Genomic DNA, 23,629 nt, shown 5'->3' on the forward strand with positions numbered 1-23,629 from the left:
CAAGATCAGGAGGAGGAGCCAAAGCATCAGGTTGTTGATCCTGTGATTATTGGTGATGATGCATCTGGGGAAGGGTGAGAGAGAATTGTGGGGGATTGTTCTGGCATTCCCACTTCCTCTGCCCATCACCACAGGGATAATGGTAGTTGTACAGATATAACATCTATGTCTATATTGTTAGGGGGAGCTGTAAGAAATTGTAGTTATATTCAAAAATTTTCACTTTCTTTTGAGGATAGCATACAGGTAAATTGCTCTAGTTGACAGTATTTAAGTCCTTAGTATTTAAGCCAACCCCTGTCTGTTTGGCTCCACTGTTCTGTTGGATTGTTTTTAGTGGGTCCGAAATTAATGACAGTTTATCGTTTTAATGATACCTGTTTTTTTTACCCCCTGCTGGAATGCTAGTGTCAATGGGTTTATGCATCACATCTGTTCAGTATCATAATCTAACTCGTGTAGCTAATTTGTCCCGCAGAATGAGCAATATGCTTTTAGGAAATTGGAATCAGGAATTTGAATGAACCATGGCTGATCTGCGTGCGTCAATTGTGACCGTGAATGCTTCTCATATAGAAATCGCCTCAATTTAACAATGGATGGATATGATCCATGGAACTGTGGGATTTCTTAAGGATTGGGGGAAGTCGCTTTTTGGGCATTCTTGCTGGTGGTTATGGGTGGTATGATTGTTGGGTACATATGTCGAATTAAGCAGCAAGCAGCAAAACAATAATGTGTCCTTGTCCAAGCCATGGCTGCCTTAGAGGCTGGGACGTCTCCTCAAATATGGCTTAATATGCTGGACCGGTAGTCAATGATGGGTAAGATCAAGTGCAGAGATATATCAACCTAAGACAGGAAAACAACCATGATGTTGTTTATCCCATGACGGGTAAAAATATTTGCTGCATTCGACAACCTAAGCCAGGCATGGTCCCTGAGCGCACCCTGAGTGCATTTTGTTTCTTAGATAAAACAAAAAGGGGGAGATGTCAGAGCCCACTCAGCTGGTCTGAGGTGGGTCAGCAGCTCTAAGATGGCACTGCAGCAAGGCACCAGATCACACGCCTCTTTGTTTTCTAGCGATAGCCACATGCGTAGTGCGACTGATCATGTGTCAGGTGCGTGATCAGTGCCTGCGTTCATCATGTCCATCAATGGAGTAGCCAATGGGAAACTGTATTGTAAGGTCAGGGGGGAGGGCCTTCAGAGTTGTATATATACAGGTGGTTGTGTGAATAAAGGAAGATTCTAGTTCCAGCTGAAGAGGTGTCTGTGTTGTTCTCTGAGTCCCTGCAGGTCGGAGTCTAGGAGAATGATATAAAACCTTTCAAGTCCTAAAAGAAAACAATTCCTATTTTACATGATGTACATTCATAAATATATCAAAGTCAATCACTAAGCCAAACATGAGAAGGAGAGAGAAGGGGGAAATAGAGTGGGAATTAGTTAAAGGCTAAATGAGTCAGGTGTGCATGTAAGTTTCTAGAATCTTGTACTCCATTAAGATGTATGACTACAATGTACCAATACAAAATTTAAAAAGACCAATAAAAGCTTTGAATAAATTAGATATAGAAAGAAAAAATACAGAAAATTCCAAAGAACAAACCTAATTATGCTTCTTGAGGACCTAGAAAAACAGAAAAAGTAATTAATCCTAAATCCAACAGAAGGCACTAAATAATTAAATTAGAGCAGAAATAATTAAAATTGAGAACTTTTTAAAGTACAAAAAATAAATCAAACAAAAAGTTGTGTGTGTGTGTGTGTGTGTGTGTGTGTGTGTGTGTGTGTGTGTTTGGGGGGGGGGGGCGCTGGGGATGGAATCCAGGGGAATTCAACCTCAAAGCTACACCTTCCTGCCCTGTTTTTTATTCTTTATTTTGAAACTGGGTCTCACTATGTTGCGGAAGACCTCACTAGCTGAGACTGTCTGCAAACCGTGATCCTACAGTCTCAGCCTCCTAAAAGCTGGGTTTATAAGCATGCACCACCACACCTGGCTTAAAAGTTGTGTTTTTATAAAGTAAACGTGACTGGAAAACTCTCAGCTAACCTAACCAAAAGAAATAGAAAAATAACCCAAATGAATAAGACAAGATACAAATAATTCAAGTGAAATGGCACATACTTATAGTCTGAATATTTGGGAAGCTGGGGCAAAAGACTCAGAGATTTGAAAAAGGACAGCCTCAGAAAGTATCAAAAATCTCAGAAACCTAGAAAAATCCTGTTTTAAACTAAAAATAAGATAGAACTTTGGTTGTAGAGCTTGGAGGTAGAATGCCACTGAATTCAATCCCCGATGCCATAAAAAAAAGAAAAAAAGAGAAAAAAAATGAGATTATCACCACATATAATCTAGATGACCATCAGGAACTACTGTGAAACTTTATACTCTATCAAATTGGGAAATCTAGAAGAAATGTATAAATTTCTAGACTCTACAGAATTCTTAAATTGAACTAAAAGCACATTTAAAACTTTAACAGGCCAATAACCAAGCAACAAAAAAAGCCTGGGTTCCAGTGGATTCTCAGCTGAATTCTATAATACCTTTAATGAAGAGCTAAGCTCTATGCTTATCAAATTATTTCATGAAGCAGCAAGAGATTTAATACTTCTTAATTCATTTTATAAATCCAGCAGACCCTGATACTCATGGAAATCAAATATACCACAAAGAAAATTACAGACCAATTTCCTTAATGAACATAGACACAAAATTCTCAATAAAGTACTCACAACTTGAATTTAAAATTACATCTAGAAGATTGTCCACCATGATCAAGTAAGTTTCATCTCATATGTTCAAGGACTGTTCAACAACACAAGTCAGGGACTTCCAGGAAGATGATGACCAAGGGAAGCAGCACATACTAGTCCTGCTGACACACAATTTCCATGCCTCAAAAACAGCATTCTACAAAGCCAGAAAATGCTATTAGTAGAGTAATAAAAACAATAGATACAAGGGACAGGGAAAAGGAAGATTAGAAGACCAGAGAGAAAAATAAAACCTGCCTGCCTTGAAGTGGCAGGTGCCATGGCAGCACCATCTTGCCTTACAGCACCCAACTCCAGAGAAGAAAAGGAAAACCAAGTACCTAAAGCGAGCAGATACAGACCATTGGGGTTGTAAGCCATCAGTTCTACCTGTGCAAACACTGGTTACAACATCCAGCAGTGTTGGCTGAGCTCACCATGCCCTCCAGGGATCCAGAGCAGAGCTCAACACCAGAAAAGAAACCCACCTGCCTTGTGGCTGAGGGTGCCACAGCAGTACCATCTTGTCTCACTGCACCTGGCTACAGGGATGATCAGGAAAGCATCCAAGTACCTGAAGTAAGAAGCTGCAGATCATCAGAATTGTAAGTCATCAGTTCCTCCTGCTCAAAAGCCAGCTACAACTTACAGCAGTGGAGGCTAAGCTCACCATGCCCTCTAGAGATCCAGATCATTGTGCACCAAAACCATAAGTAAAGCTGCAGTCTCCACAGGATAACACCCAGCATGGTGCCCCCAGGGACTCAGGCAGCCATGATAAACAAACACATAGTACATAATCTAGAAAAAAACAAATTGACAGCATTAATTGGACAGTAAAGAAATATGGGCCCATTTTAAAATAGCTAACCTAAGAAAAACTGGCATAGATGAGGGAAAAGAAAGTGAAAACAAAGGGATCAACAATTTTTCAAAAAAGTAATATCAGAAAATTTTCCAAACATAAAGCAAGAGGTCAATACAGGAAACTTACAGAACCCCCATTAGACAATATCAAAGAAAATGTTCCCCACACTACATAATAGTCATAATAGACCAATGTAAAAGCCAAGGAGAGAATATTAAAAGCAACAAAAACAAAAAACCAAGTGACATTCAGGGACAAACCAATTAAAATTGCTCCAGACATCCGAAACCAAGTCAAAATCCAGAAGTGCACGGAGGAACATATTATAAACTCTGAAAGAAAACAACTTGCAACCAAAAATTTTTTACCCAGCTGGGTGTGGTGGCAAACACTTGTAATTCCTGCACTTGGGAGGTGGAGACAGGAGAATTCCACAGGTTTGAAGCCAGCCACACTGGCTTAAGAGACCCTGTTTCCAAATAAAAAGTATAAAATAGATCTGGGAGTGTAGCCCAGACATAGAAGGGTTTCCAAGAACCCCAGTGCCACAAAAAAAAATTTCTACCCAGCAAAACTATCACTCAAATTAAATGGTAAAATAAAAATCTTCCACAACAAACAGAAGCTGAGAGAAATTCTGTCTTCCAAAACAGCACTAGAGAAAATAATCAAAGAGATTAACTGCAATGAAGTAAGTAATACACACCAGAACCAGAAAAACAATAATTTCCATCCAGCAAATAACTAAGCAAAGAACAACAAACACTACCTCAAACAGAAGTTAAATGTCAATTATGTTACTAATTAAAAATCATCTCTTCATAATCAGATTGAATGCAAATGGCCTCAACTCCCCAACTAAAGGACATAAAGTAGCAAAATGAATTAAAAACCAGAATCCATCTATCTGCTGCCTGCAAAAATCACACCCTACAAGTAAAAATAATAACAAACTTAAGGTAAAGGACTGGGTCAAGGAAATCCATGCCAATGGTATTCAAAGACAAGCAAGAGTAGCAACTATGATATCAGACAAGTTATAGTTCAAGCCTGTACTTATTAGAAGAGACAAAGCAGGTCTTTTTTTAACTATAAAAGAAACAATTCAGCAAGGGAAAACAATGATACACTGCATTTATGCCCCAAACATAGGTGTAGCTACTTTCATAAAACAAACTCTTTGTGACAGTAGGTCACACATAAATCCCAATACAATAATACTGAAAGACTTTAACATCCCACTCACACCATTAGACTGATCCAGACAAAATGTCATAAAGATGCCTCAGATCTAAAAAAAAACTATTAATCAAATGAACTGTTAGAACATACATAAAATATTCTATCCAACTTCAGCAGAGTTCATATTTTTCTCACCTGCTCATAAAACCTTCTCCAAAATAGACCATATTCTGAGCCACAAAGTTAGCAATAGAAAAATTTTAAAATGTGACATAATTTTCTGTGTTATTTTTTTTTTTTGCGGGTCTGGAGATGGAACCCAGTGGCACTTGACCTCCAAGCTACACCCCCTGCCCTATTTTTTATTCTTTATTTTTGAAACTGGGTCTCACTGAGTTGCAGAGGGCCTCACTAAGTAGCTGAGGCTGTCCGTGAACCTCAATCTTCAGCCTCCCGAATGCTGGGATTACAATCTCTATGTCATTTTAGACTATAATGGAATGAAACTACAAATCAACTATAAAAAGACCTAGAGAAATCACATAAACATGTGGAGTCTGAACACCACATTGGTGAATAAAAAATGAGTCATAGAATAAGTAATGGGTTAAATTAAGAAATTTCTAGAAATAAACAAAAAGAAATATACAACATATCAAACCTCTGGAGGCAGCACCAGGCTCCAGAGAAGAAAGGCACTCAGAACAGAGCTAAAAACCAGAAAAGAAATACGCCAGCCTCATGGCCGAGGGAGCAGCAGTGAGTTCACCGCGCCTGCGACAGCTCCAGATCAGCACACTCAACAACCCACCAGGATCCAGAGAAAAAAGGTAAACAAGGAGCTGAAGTGAGCAGCTGCAGATCATTCGGGTGTAATTCAGCAGTTTTTTCAGTGCAAAGAACATCTAAACCTCCCAGTGGCCAAGCTCATCACGCCCTCCAATGACTCAGAACAGAGCTCAATACCAGAAAAGAAATATGCCAGCCTCATGCCTGCCGAGGGCATGGCAGCAGCACCATATTGCCAGATCAGCGTACTCAACAACTGTGAGTTAAATTGCGGCCCCTAAGGGAGAAATCCCAGTACTGCACCCCCAGGGACTTGTGCAGCTTTGATTATCTACCTGGATCTGAGATTTCTGCAGTACAACCCAGTGAAGGAGTAGTGGTAGCAGAGATACCACACCCTAATCACAGCTCCCCATGGGAAAACACCCAGCCTGGCACCCCCATGGTCTCGTGCAGCATTGATTAACTCCCTGGGTCTGAGACTTTACAATACAACCCAGTAAAGGAGTAGTGGTGACTGAGATTATCATAGACTGGAGATCCAGAGCACCCTAAGTGAAGTCGTAGTGACCCAGGGAAGAACCAAGAGAAGGCACAAACTTCTGAAATCATGGGAAAGAGAAATAAAAATGGAATAATGAACACCCACCACCCCACAACATCAGAACCTGATAACACAGAAATTCAGAGACCTCCAGAAGATCAAATCAGGAAAATAACTGTAGAAATAATACAGGACCTTTTAAAAGAATTTAGAGTTTAAAAGAAACAAAGGATTCAATCACTGAAGTAAAGGCCTCAATTCAAAGAATAAATAATCGATTAGAACACATAGAGAATAGAATCTCACTCTTAGAATATAATCGCTCCAAAAAGGAACGCATAGTTTATAATTTAGAAAAAATCCAAGAGCAGGAATTTGACATTGAAGAAATATGGGCCCATATTAAGAGAAATAACCTAAGAATAATTGGAATAGAGGAGGTAAAAGAAGGTGAAACCCAAGGAATCAATAATCTCTTCAAAGAAGTAATAGCAGAAAATTTTCCAAACATACAGCAAGAGGTTGATACACAGGTCCAGGAAACTTATAGAACTCCCTTTAGACAGGATCAGAGAAGAGGTTCCCCATGCCACATAATTGTCAAAATGACTAATGTGGAAACCAAGGAGAGAATCTTAAAGGCAACAAAAAATAAAAGGCCAAGTGACATTCAGAGGCAAACCAATTAGAATTACTCCAGACTTCCCAAACCAAGTCATGAAAGCCAGAAGGACTTGGAGTAATATATTCCAAACTCTGAAATAAAACAACCTCCATTCAAAAATTTCCTACCCAGCAAAACTATCTATAAAATTAGATGGGGAAACAAGAAACTTCCATGACAAACAGAAACTGAAGGAATTCATGTCTTCAAAATGAGCACTAGAGAAAATACTCAAGATTAACTACAAAGAAGAAATAGGTAATTCACGCCAGAACCAAAGAAACAAGATTTCCCATCCAGCAGACAACTAAGCAAAGAATAAACAGTTTCTCAAACAGAAATTAAATCTTAACATGTTAGGAATTAACAATTATCTCTCAATAATCACACTGAATATAAATGGCCTCAACTCCCCAATAAAAAGTCATAACGTGGCAAAATGCATTAAAAACCAGAATCCATCCATCTGCTGCTTACAAGAACACACCTTTCAAGTAAAGATAGGAACAAATTCAAGTTAAAGGGCTGGAGCAAGGTAATCCATGCTAATAGAACTCAAAGGCAAGCAGGAGTAGCAACTATGATATCAGACAAGTTAGACTTCAAACCCAAACTTATTAGAAAAGACAAAGAAGGTCATGTTTTACTGGTAAAAGGAATAATCCAGCAAGAGGAAATAACAATAATCAACATCTATGCCCCATACATAGGTGTAGCTACTTTCATAAATCAAACTCTTTGTGACATGAAGTCACACATAAATCCCAATACAATAATACTGGGAGACGTCAACATACCTCTCACAACATAAGACCGATCTTCCGGAAAATAGGTCAGTGAAGATGCCTCAGAACTAAAGAACAGCATTAATCAAATGGACCTGTTGGACACATGTAGAATATTCATCCAACTACAGCAGAGTTTACATTTTTCTCAGCTGCTCATGGAGCCTTCTCCAAAATTGATCACATCCTGGGATACAAAATGAGCACTAGCAAATTCAAAAAATGTTACATACTTCCCTGTGTCATTTCAGACCATAATGGAATGAAACTAAAAAGCAACTATAAGAAGACCCAGAGAAACAACATAAACATGTGGAGACTGAACACCACACTTTTGAATAAAGAATGGGTCATAGAAGATGTAAGAGGTGAAATCAAGACATTTCTAGAAACAAATGATAATAAAGATACAACATATCAAAACCTCTGGGACACTTTGAAGGCAGTATTAAAAGGAAAATTTATAGTACTGAGTGCTCACATAAGAAAAACAGAAAATATTCAAATAAATAACCTTACGATACACCCCAAAGCCCTTGTAAAGCAGGAACAATCGAACCCCAAAGCCAGTAGAAGACAGAAAATTATTAAAATTAGAGCAGAAATTAAAGAAATAGAGAATAAAAAATACAGAAAATCAGCAAAACCAAAAGGTAGTTTCTTGAAAAACTTAACAAGATAGATAAACCACTAGCCAACCTAACTAAAAAAAAAAAAAAAAGAATCAACCCAAATTATGAAGATAAGAGATGAAAAAGGAGACATCACTACTGACAGTGTAGAAATCCAGAGGATTATCAGAAACTACTTTGAAAAACTATACTCCATTAGTATTCAGATAAGAACTATTATTTGTTCATTGAGATAAAGACAAATTTAATTTATATAAATATAAGTAGTTTATAATTATGAGAAAAAGTCATCTTTTACTTACTCTCCCTAAATAATCAATTCTAGCAATGTATCTTTTCTGCTATTTTTAAGCCAAGAAAATTTATGAAATTGCTGTTTATGGTGATCAAGAAATGAAGAAAAGAATATCTAAAGGTAAAAAGTGAAAGTTGGGACCTATTAAAAGTTGTTCATATGTTTTTGGTAATAGTGAAAAATATAATTATAAGGGAGCACTTTTTTATAAACATTTAATCTACATATAAAATATTAATGTAAAAAATTTCCTGAAATAGCAAGTGGAGTAAAAACAATTGTGTTAATAAACAAGGCCAAGAATGGCATGAAAATAAAAATTATAAGAGTCATTAGCTGTGCATGGTGGTGCACGCTTATAATCCCTGCACTTGGGAGGCAGAGACAGGAGGATTTTGCAGGTTCGAAGCCAGCTGCGCTGGCTTAGGAGACCCTGTTTCCAAAAATAAAATAGGTGTACATGCATGTACACACATGCTTTTTACCCCCAATATGATGTATGAATATAATGCACCAATAAAAATTTTAAAATATATAAAATTAAATTAAATTAAAAATAAATACACATATATACTATATTGAAAAAATAAAATAGGTCTGGGAGTGTAGCCCGGAGGTAGAAGGGCTTCCAGGAATCCAAGTACCACCAGAAAAAAAAAAAAGAGTCATTAGACATTGGGACAACTCAGAAATTATACTATAGATATTATACTGATATATGTTGCATTATGAACATCATCTCCACAACTTAGCTCTAATGATACAAACAGGCAGAAAAAATTTTAACATGAGGTTCAATTAATGCTCTCATTAGGGTATAGACTTTAAGTTCTGGCCTCTCACACACTACCACTGAGCTACACTCCAGCCCTGTCCTTTTCTAATATATCATCTGAATTATAGTTTCTCTCTTTTATCAAGTTCTTCGAAATAATCAAAGGCAAGATTTAAGTTATCTTTAGGTTAGAGATGGAACCAATACTCAAGATACAAAGTAAAGTTAATAGGTTTTACATCATTTTTAGTAAAATAAAAAACAATTATGAAAGAGAAAGAACAGAAATTTTCACTAGAACAATGAAAAATTCTAATTATTCCTAGTGAATATTTATAACTATGCTGAATTTAGGCACTTAGTTTTTAAATCATTTTATTTGGGTCCTTAGTTGTTGATACATCTAACAAATTTCATTTTTTCCCAAACAATCATTTATAATGGCTTAAAAGGTCAAAAGGTATTATTATCTTAGTTCTGGGGGACATATTATGGCTTCTTCCTCATTTTTTTTTGACACTATTTTTACTAGGTACATTAGCTGAGGTTTTGATAGTTAAGAAATTCATTGTAACAAAATTCCAAACTATAGCACATATGTTATTTTTTTTTAAAAAAGGGACAGAAGGAGAGAAGAAAGATCCCTCATTAATACCTCTTCTATAATAAATAAATGAATAAATAAATAAATAAATAAATAAATTTTACTCTCCGTAGAACTCCATGCACATAAATGTATGTAGTTAAATGTCAAGAGAAAACTATTTATAGCATCTTTTCTGATCTTAATTAGATGGATGAAAATAAATCGCAAAAAAAATAGGTTAGGCAAGGCCTGATAATATCAATATTTTTAACTAAACAGCAAAGTATAGTTCATTATAGCATACTTCTTGCCCACCAGAACCTCAGTTAATTTGCCTAAGTAAACTAGTGTCAAAGGAAATGAGAAAGAAATTATATCTGAGTTCATATCTAAGATAATAATTCCTCCCTACCAGATTTAATTGGACTGAGTGTCCTTTTTGCTGTTGTCGTTATTAATTTTGCTTCTATTCTGGCTCCTTACCACAGGGGTGGTGCTGGGTGAAAGGGCCATAGGAACAGGTCAGGACAGTAGGACATTTGAGCTAGAGCTGCTTTCTCTGTGCAAGTATTTTTGTGACTGTTAGTGGCACCGAATACTGCAGACATTGATGCAATATTCTAATACTCTTGATATGCACTTTAATCATTCCAAAGAAACAGATAATGCTGACTAGTGATGATTCCTTATCTTAGATCTTTACTCTTGACTGTGTCCCTTTTCATTTGGGAGCTGAGTTGGTATAGGTGTTATGTAAGTTTTTTCTGAAATTACTGTACAGTAGGGCTTAGACTGAAATGTAATTGACTCCAAGAAGAAATTATGATACTTTAGAAAATTATTTTAGAAACATTAAGATGTTCAGTTTGCTAATCTATATGTTTGGAAGTAAAACCATCTCCCTTCCTATATATTTTGTGTCATGTATATAAGAACATTAGAAACTATAGTCTTCTACATATGTAGTTTATATAAACCAGCAGTTCTCAGAGTCTGGTCCTCGGCCCACCAACTTGCATCAATATCAATGCACATTCTTGGACCTTATTCCAGATACACTGAATCCGAAATTCTGGAATGGGGCCAGAAATCTGTTTCAACACACCCTCCCTGTGAGTCTAGTACACACTCATGTTTGAAAACCACTGGTATAAACTATTTGAAAGCAAGAAAGTTTATTTTCTTATAAAGTTATACATTGCTTTTATGTAAATTCAGCTTAACTTGATTATCTATAATCATTTGTTGGCAATGATAATTCTCAGTACTGCCCAAGAAATATATATATATATATATATATATATATATATATATATATATATAATATATATATATATATATATATATATTATACAGTTAGTCTACTTATTAATAATTCAATTAACTTAGCTTGACATTTTCCTACAAATTACCAAAAAGTTTACATTAACAGACTGATTTAAATATATAGGTGCAACATTCTATATTTCTTCTAATGGTTATGACATTAAAAACAGCTGATACAATCGATGGGTGCTAAAGTCTCTGTTTACCCATAAGATGCATACATTGTAGGCAGTGTAATGCAATCCTCCTCATTGACTCTCACTTTACCAGCAGGCCACAGTTTTGCTCTGGCTCTCCTAACTCTCAGAACGAAGTCATTCTTCCTTATCACTGTATCCAAATCTGAGATAGTAGATAACATGGCTGGCCATACCAGGATAGCACCTGATTTCATTTATTCTTTTAATAGGTAAAACTTAAAAGTAGCTTGCTTGGTATAAGGATGTTGCAATAGATATACAGCTATCCTTGGAGCTTATGCTTCAGATAAGAGTTATTTATGAAAATAAATAACAAATAAGATAATGCATTGTATAATTTGGCATTCTCCCTTCTGTTATATATATCAAGGTAAATATAAACTAACCACAAGATAACTAGATTTATTTGTGTTCATTTGTGTAATTCAGTATTTCCATAATTATTCTAATCTTTCATTGCTGACAAATCACTAAGTTAACTCATAAAAGAAAATGTTTCAGAATAAAAATAAATGCATAATCACTTCTAAAAATTACCGCTGTTGTCCTTCCTTAGTACTAGCAGTGGAAGAGCGAATAGCTTACTCTATACACTGGTGCTGGTGAGTCCCGGGGAACTGTTGGGAGATACTATACTACATTCCTCTCTCTTACTCCCTTTCCCGCTGTGTTGCAATATAGTCCTGCACCCAGAGCATCCTGCCTTAACTGTAATGCTTCTTAAAAATCCACATCACTCCTGCATGCTCACTCACAGCATTTTCTTACCCCGCCCCCCGAAGTCATTTACCTTGCTTATTTGTTAATACTATTTTAGCTAATGAACATCAGGACAATACACACATACACACAGCTCTCAGATATGAGCATGGGTTTGGAATCAGACCTAGGTGTCCCATTAAGACACCTAGTACTGATTTACTCACCAGTACTGTAAAAAAAAGAAAAAATGCCCTAGCCAGGAGTGATGGTACATGTTTGTAATTCCAGTACTTGGGAGACTGAGACAGAAGAATCATAGCACAGGTTCGAGGACAGCCTCAGCAAGTAGTGAGACTCATCAACCTAGTGGGATTGTGTTCCAAAATAAAAATAAAACAGGGTTTGGGAGTGTAGCTCAGAGGTTGAATGCCCTTGGGTTCAATCCCTACCAACACACACACACACACACACACACACACACACACACACACACACACCTGTCCTGCACTGACGGGACTGTGACCTTACCAGTTCAGATTGATTCCAACAGCCTTGAGCTCATTTCTTTGATCAAAGAATGGTTCTGCTCACCTCCTTCCCTCCTTCTACTGATAAGCTCCAAGTGGTTGCTACTTAATTGGACAACTTTTACTGAGTTTCCATCATGTCTTTAACTCGGTCTCAATAAGAATACTACAAACACTTCCTTTGCCTGTTCTCAAGCACTTTTGCTGCCATTCTGCCATTTTCAATTCGGATTTAGATGTATTTGCTCAAGCGCACTGATCAACCACTGGACTGCCTTCCTCCACTGTCCTGCAGTGACATAAGGGTTACATTTTGTGTATATGGCTTTCATAGTTGGGATTTCAGAGCACAGACACCAGATATTTTGTTTTGGGGAATTTATTTTGCATCTACATTTGTAGCTCTCTGTGATAACTTGTTAAACATTAAAAAGATATTTTGCTTCTATTGGAACATTTGTATACTTACAACTATATTTCTGTAAACAGCTGCAGTAAAAAAAAACATTGAAAGTTTAAAAAAAAACTATACTCCAACAAATAGAAAATAAGGAGGAAATTAATAACTTCCTAGATAAATACAACCTTCCTAACTGGGTCAAGAAGATATAAAACACTTAAACCAACCAAGAACAATCAAAGAGACTGAAACAGCAATAAAGAGCTTACCAACAAAGAAAAGTTCAGGACCAGATGGTTTTCCAAGTGAATTCTATAAAACCTTTATAGAAGAGCTAACCCCAATACTCCTCAAACTATTTCATGTAATAGAAAAAAAGTGGGACTCTCCCAAATACAATCTATGAATTTACATCACACTAATACCCAAACTGAATAAAGACCGTTCAAGGAAGGAAAACTACAGACCTATATCTCTGATGAACTTGGATGCAAAACTATTAAACAAAACACTAGCAACACACATTCAAAACGACAACAAGAAAATCATACACCATGACAAGGTAGGCTTCATCCCAGGGATGCAAGGCTGGTTCAACATATGAAAATCAATCCATGTAATTCATCATATAAACAGAATCAAAGACAAAAATCACATGATCATTTCATAGACACTGAAAAAGCATTAGATAAAATTCAACATCCATTTATGATTAAAAAAAACACTGCAGAGAATTGGAATAGAAGGAACATATCTCAACATTATTAAGGCAATATACAATAAACCCACTGCCAACATCATATTAAATGGGGAAAAACTTTAAGAATTCCCCCTAAAAATGGGAATGAGACAAGGATATCAATTACCACCAATTCTCTTCAATATAGTACTAGGGACTCTAGCCAGAGCAATAAGGCAAGAAAAGGATCAAAGGAGTACAAATAGGAAAAGAAGAACTCACTTTCACTATTTGGAGATGACATGATACTATATTTAGAAAACTCAACAAACTCAACCAAAAGGCTTATAGAACTGATCAACAAATTCAGCAAAGTCTGGATACAAAATCCATCTCAACAAACCAGAAGCTTTCCTGTACACCCACCATAAATCTACTAAAAAAGAAATTCAGAAAACACTTCCACTCAGGATCTCCCACACACACACAAAAAAAAATATTTAGAAATAAACTTAACCAAGAAGGTAAAAGATCTCTACAAAGAAAATAATAAAACATTGATAAAAGAAATTGAAGAAGATCTTAGAAGATGGAAAAATCTTCCATGTTCATGTATTGGCAGAATAAATATCATTAAAATAGCCATCCTTCCAAAAGTGATCTACAGATTCAATGAAATGCCCATTAAACTATGAAGATCATTCCTCACAGATATAGAAAAATCAGTCCTGAAATTTATTTGGAATAATAAAAAGCTCAGAAAAGCCAAAGTAGTTCTTAGCAACAAACACCATGCAGGAAGAATCACAATACCTGACTTTAAACTATACTACAAAGCCATTGTAATAAAAACAGCATGGTACTGGCAAATGAACAGATATATAGACAAAAGGAGCAGAATAGAAGACCCAGAAACAAGTCCACACACTTTCAGTCAATTGATTTTTGACAAAGGGGCCAAAAACATACACTGGAAAAAAGATAGCCTCTTCAACAAATGGTGTTGGCAAAACTGGTTAACCATATGCAGAAAATTGGAAATTAATCCCACTTTCTCATCTAAAATAATCTGTTTCCTTAATTATACTACAAAGCCATTGTAATAAAAACAGCATAGTACTGGCACAAAAACAAATACATAGACCAAAGGAGCAGACTAGAAGACCCAGAAACAAGTCCACACAAATCAATATGTGGGATTGCATGAAACTGAAGAGCTTCTGTTCAGCAAAGGAAACTGTCAGGAACCTCAACCAAGAGCCAAAGAATGGGAGATTTTTGCCACCTACCCCTCCAATAGAGTACTAATATCTAGAATATACAGAGAACTCAAAAAACTCAACACTAAGAAAACAAAGCATACAATAACAAAATGGGCAAGCGAACTAAATAGACACTTCACGAAAGAAGATATTCAAATGGCCAATAAATGCATGAAAAATGCTCAACATCACTGGCAATCAGAGAGATGCAAATCAAAACCACCCTCAGATTTCACCTAACTCCAACTAGAATGGCAATCATTCAAAACACAAACAACAACATATGCTGGGGAGGATGTGGAGAAGTGGGAACTCTAAAACATTTACGGTGGGATTTCAAATTAGTGCAACCACTTTAGAAAACAGTATGAAGAATATTCAGAAGAATGACAACAAATCTACCATTTGATCCAGCAATGCCACTTCTGGGTATCTACCCAAAAGAAAGTAAACCAAACTACCAAACTAATGCATATGTATCTATATTCTTATCTGCACAATTTACCATAGACAAACTATGAAACCAGTCAAGATGTCCATCAACAGATGAATGGATTACAAAACTGTGGGATATGTACACAATGGAATTTTACTCAGCCATTTAAAAAAACTCAATTACATCATATTCAGGGAAATGGATGGAACAAGAGGACATTATACTAAGTGGTGTTATTCAGTCACAAAAAAAAATAAGAAATCAGATACCTTCCCTAATATGTGAAAGCTAAGGAGAAATGGGTCATAGGAGAAACTCTAGATGAAAAAAGAAATCCTATAAAGGAGCAAACAAGCCGACCTAAATGAGGGAACAGGAGTGGGGAAGAAGGAAATTCTCTAAAACATATCAAAGTCAACCACTAAGGGAAGCAAGGGAACCACTAAGCCAAGCAAGGGAAGGAGGGATGGCAGGGAATGGGTTGGGAATTGGGTAGGGGTTAAATCGGTGATGTGTACATGTATGTACACAAAATATTTTTACCCCTATAGGATGTATGAATAAAATGCACCAATAAAAAATAAAAGTAAATAAATAAATAAATACATAACCTCTGGAACACTTTGAAGGCAGTATTAATAGAAAAATTCATTGCACTAAATGCTCACATAAGAAAATCATCAAATAAATAATCTAAGGAGACACCTCAAAACCCTTAAAAAACGGGAACAATCTAATCACAAAGCCAGTAGAATACAGAAAATTATTAAAATCAGAGCAAAAATCAACAAAGTAGAGAATTTTAAAAATGCAGAAAAATCAACAAAACCAAAAGCTGATTCCTCAAAAAAAAATTAACAAGATAGATAAACCACTAGCAAACCTAACCAAAAAAAGAGAGAATCAATCCAAATTTCAAAGATAAGAGATGAAAAGGGAGATATCACTACTGACAGTGTAGAAATCCAGAGGATTATCAGAAACTACTTTGAAAAACTATACTCCAACAAAATAGAAAATCTGGAGGATATTGAAATCTTTCTAGATAAATACACCCTGCCTACATTGAGTTAAGAAGATATAGAAAATATAAACCAACCAATAAAAGTCAAAGACACTGAAACAACAATAAAGAGCTTACGATAAAAGACAAGCTCAGGTACAGATAGCTTCCCAAGTATATTTTATAAAACCTTTATAGAAAACCTAATCCTGAACTCCTAAATCCATTTTGTGAACTAGAAACAATATTCTCCCAAATACATTCTATAAATCCAACATCATATTAATACCAAAACCAAATAAAAGCAGTTCAAGGAAATAGAACTACAGGCCTATATCTTTGATGAACTTGGATGCAAAACTGCTAAACAAAATACTAACAACACCGCATTCAAAACGATATCAAGAAGACTTCCGGGAAGATGACAACTGAGAAAAGCAGCATTTTAGAGTCCTGCTAAAACTTGATCTCTGTTGCCACAAAATCAGCATTTTTCATAGCCAGAAAACACCATCAGCAGAGAAATAAAAAATGTAAACACAAGGGACAGAGAAATAAAAGATTAGAAGAACAACCAGAGACCAGAAATCAAGCCTGCAATGAGGCAGCGGAGCAAGCCGGCACCATCCATCTTCCCTCATAGCACCAGGCTCCAGAGAGGAAAGGTAAACAAGGAGCTGAAGTGAGCAGCTGCAGATCATTCGAGTGTAATTCAGCACTTCTTTCAGTACAAAGAACCTCTAAAACTCCTAGTAGTAAAGCTCATCACGACTTCCAGGAACTCAGACTGGAGTTCAAAACCAGAAAAAAAAAATACCAGCCTCACAGCCGAGGGCATAAGAGTGGTGCCATATAGCCAGCAGCACCAGCTTCATGGCTGGCCAAGGGCATGGCAGCAGCTCCATATAGCCAGCAGTGACAGAGAGTTCTCCGCACTCCACCACAGCTCCAGACCTGTGCGCACAATAACCATGAGTGTAACTGTGGCCCCTAAAGGATAAATCCCTGTACTGCACTCCCAGGGACTTGCATAGCTTTGATAATCTCATTGGGTCCAATATTTTGCAGTCCGACCCAGTGAAGGAGTAGAAGTGGCAGAGATAACACACCCTAGCCACAGCTCCCTGTGGGAAAACGCCCAGCCTGGCATCCCCACAGTCTCACGCAGCCTCAATTAACTTCCTGGGTATGAGACTGAGATACAACCCAGTAAAGGAGCAGTGGCGGCTGAGATTACAACAGTGTGGGGATACAGCGCACCCTAAGTGAAGTCATAGTGACCCAGGGAAGGCACAAACTTCTGAAATCATGGGAAAGAGGAACAACAATAGAGCAATGAAAGCCCACAACATCAGAATCTGATAACACAGAAATCCAAAGATTTCTAGAAGATCAAATCAGGAAAATAACTGTAGAAATAATAGAGGACTTTCAAGAATAATTCAGAGAGAGTCTAAAAGAGATAAAGGATGCAATCATTGAGGTAAAGGCCTTAATTCAAAGTATAAACAATAGATTGGACCACATGGAGAATAGAATCTCGCTCCTAGAAGAGGATCACTCCAAAAACGAATGCATAATTTATAATTTACAAAAAAATCAGACAGCAGGAATCTGATTGAAGAAATATGGGCCCATTTTAAGAGAGCCAACCTGAGAATAATCGGAATAGAGGAGGGAAAAGAAGATGAAACCAAAGGGATCAATAATATCTTCAAAGAAATAATAGCAGAAAAATTTCCAAACATAGGCAAGAGATCAATACACAGGTCCAGGAAACTTATAGAACTCCCTTTAGACAGGATCAGAGAAGAGGTTCCCCATGTCACATAATTTTCAAAATGACCAATGTGGAAGCCAAGCAGAGAATCTTAAAGGCAACTAAAACAAAAGGCCAAGTGACATTCAGAGGCAAACAAATTAGTACCACTCCAGACTTCCCAAACCAAGTCATGAAAGCCAGAGGGCTTGGAATAACATTCCAAACTCTGAAAGAAAACAACTTCCAGCCAAAAATTTCCTACCCAGCAAAACTATCCATCAGAGTTCCGTCAGAGCGGACATCTTGTGGCTGTGTCGTGCGTGTGAGCCCCGTAGGGCCGGGGAGGCACCAGCTGCTGCGCGGGGAGGAGGCTGAGGCCACAGCTTGAGGGAGGCCCCGGAACTCTGCGCCTGTGTCCGGAGAGCCGGTGTGAGTCGGAGAGACCATCCTTCCCGCAGCCCGGATAATCAAGAGTTTTGGCCAGACCTTTGATCACACACCAGATAGGAGCTAGACGAAAAGCACAGACTATGGCGCTGAAACGGATTAATAAGGAACTTAGTGATTTGGCCCGTGACCCTCCAGCACAATGTTCTGCAGGTCCAGTTGGGGATGATATGTTTCATTGGCAAGCCACAATTATGAGACCTAATGACAGTCCATATCAAGGTGGTGTATTCTTTTTGACAATTCATTTTCCTACAGACTACCCCTTCAAACCACCTAAGGTTGCATTTACAACAAGAATTTATCATCCAAATATTAACAGTAATGGCAGCATTTGTCTCGATATTCTAAGATCACAGTGGTCTCCTGCTTTAACTATTTCTAAAGTTCTTTTATCCATTTGTTCACTGCTATGTGATCCAAACCCAGATGACCCCTTAGTGCCAGAGATTGCACGGATCTATAAAACAGACAGAGATAAGTACAACAGAATATCTTGGGAATGGACTCAGAAGTATGCCATGTGATGCTACCTTAAAGTCAGAATAACCTGCATTATAGCTGGAATAAACTTTAAATTACTGTTCCTTTTTTTAAATTTTCTTATCTGGCTGCTCCCCTATCAGACCTCATCTTTTTTTAATTTTATTTTTTGTTTACCTCCCTCCATCCATTCACATGCTCATCTGAGAAGACTTAAGTTCTTCCAGCTTTGGACAATAACTGCTTTTAGAAACTGTAAAGTAGTTACAAGAGAACAGTTGCCCAAGATTCAGAATTTTTTAAAAAATGGAGCATGTGTATTATGTGGCCAATGTCTTCACTCTAACTTGGTTATGAGACTAAACCATTCCTCACTGCTCTAACATGCTGAAGAAATCATCTGAGGGGGAGGGAGATGGATGCGCAGTTGTCACATCAAAGGAAGCAGCATTATTCTAGCAGCATCCATTCTGTTTAAACCTTCCTGTTAGAGATTTGAGGTTACATGATATACTTTATGCTCATAACTGATGTGGCTGGAGAATTGGTGTTGAATTTATAGCATCAGCATAACAGAAAATGTGATGTATTTTATGCATGTCAATAAAGGAATGACCTGTTCTTGTTCTACAGAGAATGGAAATTGGAAGTCAAACACCCTTTGTATTCCAAAATAGGGTCTCAAAACATTTTGTAATTTTCATTTAAATTGTTAGGAGGCTTGGAGCTATTAGTTAATCTATCTTCCAATACACTGTTTAATATAGCACTGAGTAAATGATGCAAGTTGTCAATGGATGAGCGATCAACTAATAGCTCTGCTAGTAATTGATTTATTTTTCTTCAATAAAGTTGCATAAACCAATGAGTTAGCTGCCTGGATTAATCAGTATGGGAAACAATCTTTTGTAAATGCAAAGCTGTTTTTTGTATATACTGTTGGGATTTGCTTCATTGTTTGACATCAAATGATGATGTAAAGTTCAAAAGAGTGAATATTTTGCCATGTTCAGTTAAAGTGCACAGTCTTTTACAGGTTGACACATTGATTGACCTGATTTATGCAGAATTAATAAGCTATTCAAATAGTGTAGCTTTAATATGCTGCACATAACTGGCAGCCCTGGTGTTCATAAGTGGACTTGGGACCCAGCAGTTTTGAAACGTGTATATGGAGATTTATTTTCCAGGTGTATCCCCCATCTAATTGAATTTATCTTCACCTTGTACACTTGACAGCTGAAAAAAAAACAACATGGGAGTAATAATGGGTCAAAATTTACAATAAAGTACTGTTTTGGTGTGGGAGTTGTCATGAGGCTGTGTTGAAGTGACTTAACAATGTGGGATATTGAGTATCCATTTAAATGGATTGTTCAGCCATTTACATTAATGAGCATTTAAATGCAACAGATATCATCTCAGGTGACTTAACATGAATGAATAAAAGTCAATGCTATTGGATTATTTTTTGTTTGACAAGTGCTATCTGTGCCACTAAACTTCTGTAGTAACAAGGGCATTACCATTCTTCACCTTTCCTAATTATGATCCTATAATTTTACCTTTTTTTCTAGTTATTTTGATTTAATCATATGCTTTATTTCTTAAAAGTAAAAGTCTTGTATTCAGTTTCTAGTACATGTGACGTCCTCACTTCCACATTTTGCACTGCTTACATTTCTGTGCAATCTTACTCCTTGTCTGCACACAGATGTGGAAAGCTAGAAATGTTGAAGCTTAATTTTTATAAACAATATGTAGTTTGGACATAATTTATTGGCTTGAGGTTCTTCTCTAAACTGAAAGTGAAATGCATGCCTTCTGAAGATGTTCTGGCTTTGTTGATTCTGTAATAAGCATTTTATTGGGAAGTATTAATCCAGCTATATAATATTTCCAGTGACTGAATTTCCTCATTTTATCTTTTGCTTAAAAAATCATGGGTTCTTCAGTGTAGATGTCATGTTGTTAACTTTTATAGATTCAAATTATGAATAAGAAATTAGTGTACCACCAGTAAGAAATACTGCTCTCTGGCTCTATTTTAAAAATACTTCTGAGATTCTACTCTCAATAGTTTTAGTAGGCATATTTCTTGAAAGCCAAACATGAATAAAACATTTTTATAACAAAACAGTGGATCCCTAATTTGGTTTTCAAATTGATCTTTTTTAGCCTATGGGCAATCAAGTATTTGCAGAGGTGACTTCTTAAACCATTGATGTAATAATTAGTGAATATGTCTTTGACTTGATGCTTTATACAACATTTCATATGTCGCTTCTAAGGGAATAAGCCATAGCGGCTTCTCCAGGTTTAAAAGAACAGTAAAGTACCTGGAAAACCAACGTTGTTGAATGTATGAACACCTAGGGATCATCTACAATGAAACTTTCAAAAGAGTTCAAGAATTTGCTGTTTCCCTGCCCCGCCCAGTAAATTTGACATTGCTTGTGCCATGTATAGAACTGAAGTGATTATTAGATTTAAGTATTGGTTGGGAATTCCTGTGTTTCCTGTATCTTCTAATGCATAAACTTTAAATTCTTAAATTTCTCTTAATCTGTAAGAGTTAGAGTCCAGTTGACCTGTTAATGGTACATTTACATGTTAAGTGGCTCACTTTTTCCTGGGCAGGTTTGCAATGTGATAATCAGATTTTTTTTAACTGATTAAAGTTGCTTTTTTTGTGTGGGTGTACTCACATTAAGTATGAACCACAGTAAACATAGTGGTCTCAGGGGTAGTGAAACACTCACTTTTTTTTAATGGCTTAGTTTGGAGTATACTTTAGATACTGATCATGCTGTGTTAGTGATTTCGGGGGTTGACTCAAATTAGCCATGTTTTGTGTTGGACATAAAACTGTTAAATGATTGTTGATTACACTCAAGTGAATTTGTCTATTTTATGAGGAACCCAGTGCAAGTTACTAAATGTTGTCTAGTGACATCTGCATAAGACTTGTAAAAGCTAAAGTTAATTTGAGCTTTAAAGGAATTGTTACCATTAAAGTCTGTGTTTAAAGACAAAAAAAAAACTATCCATCAAATTATATGATGAAATAAGAAGCTTCCATGACAAACAGAAACTGAAGGAATCTATGTCTTCAAAACCAGCGCTAGAGAAAATACTCAAAGAAATTAACTCTTTTGTTGCCTGTGCCATTGAAATCATATCCAAGAAATCACTTCCAATTTCAATGTTGTGAGGTTTTATGACCCAGATTTTCTTCTGAAAGCTTATAGTATTAAGATTTATATTTAGGTCTTTTATCTATTTTGAGTTAATATTTGTATATGTGTTAGGTAAGGGTCCAATTTTATTCTTTTTCATTTATTATTATTTTTCAACAATATTTAGTTAAAAGACTAGTATTTCCTCCACCAAAAGTTCATGGAAACCTTGTCAAAAATAACTTGACAATGTATGGAAGAATTTATCTCTAGGCTTTTAATTAGCTCCAATGGTTTATATATCTGCCTTTATAACAGTACTACACTGTTTCAATTATTGTAGCTTTATATGGTTTGAAATCAGAAAATATACATCTTCTAGCTTTGTTCTTCTTTGAGACTGTTTTGGGTATCTAGAGTCCATATTCCATATCAGGATAGATTTTTTTCTGAAAAATAAATAAATAAATGTATGATAGTTTCACCTAAAAAAAAAAAAAGAAAAAATATTCTCTGGTAAGAAAGAAAGCAAAAAGAAATATTGAAATGTTATCTTTAAGTCATCAAAAGTTTGGTACCAGACAAATGAAACTGTTATGTGAGATTATCAATGTTAATATTGTATAAATTGCTATAATACTGGATGTCAACCAGTAAGCCAAGCGTGGGAAGGAGGGATGGGGAGGGAATGGGGTGGGGATCGGGTAGGGGCTAACTGGGCGAGATGTGCATGTATGTCCACAAAAGTATTTTCTTTATACCACTATGATGTATGAATACATTGCACCAATAAAAAATAAATTAATAAAAAAAAGAAAGAAATTAACTACAAAGAAGAAATAGGTAATACACACCAGAACCAGAGAAACAAGATTTTCCATCCAGCAGACAACTAAGCAAAGAAGAATATATTCATGTGTTTATAAAAATCTTTGGAGATTCATTATTTATTTCAGTTTTTTACCTACTTCTAAATTATATTTCTAAACTGTATGATTTGCTTTTATTGTTAATTTCTAGGATTTCCATTTGGAATATTAATATATCTTCAGATATAGCATTTGGAAATATTCTATCAGTAACTTTTAACTATGTTTACATTGTACAATAGTTTTTTATTTTTTAGGAAGTTTGTTTATTCTTTTGTTGCCTTGCCTTTGAAATCATATCCAAGAAATCACTGCCAATTTCAATGTTGTGAAGTGTTATGACCCAGGTTTTCTTCTAAAAGTTTATAGTCTTACGATTTACAATTAGGTCTTTTATCAAGTTTGAGTTAATATTTGTATATGGTGTTAGGTAAGGGTCCAATCTTTTTATTTTTCATGTAA

At 36.1% G+C, this 23,629-nt stretch overlaps 1 protein-coding gene across 1 annotated transcript; it reads left to right on the top strand.

The window, feature by feature from the left end:
* Positions 1 to 18,719: 18,719 nt before the first annotated feature.
* Positions 18,720 to 19,163, top strand: LOC308267391 (ubiquitin-conjugating enzyme E2 D3-like; the record flags this gene model as incomplete). The annotated part of the gene is made up of 1 exon (XM_080702068.1): positions 18,720 to 19,163. One exon carries the CDS (start codon positions 18,720 to 18,722, stop codon positions 19,161 to 19,163), a length of 444 nt encoding a protein of 147 aa, XP_080558194.1.
* Between the last annotated feature and the right edge of the window lie 4,466 nt (positions 19,164 to 23,629).

The sequence above is a fragment of the Muscardinus avellanarius genome (genome assembly GCF_963383645.1).
Source record: "Muscardinus avellanarius genome assembly, chromosome: 10".
Taxonomy (NCBI): Eukaryota; Metazoa; Chordata; class Mammalia; order Rodentia; family Gliridae; genus Muscardinus; species Muscardinus avellanarius.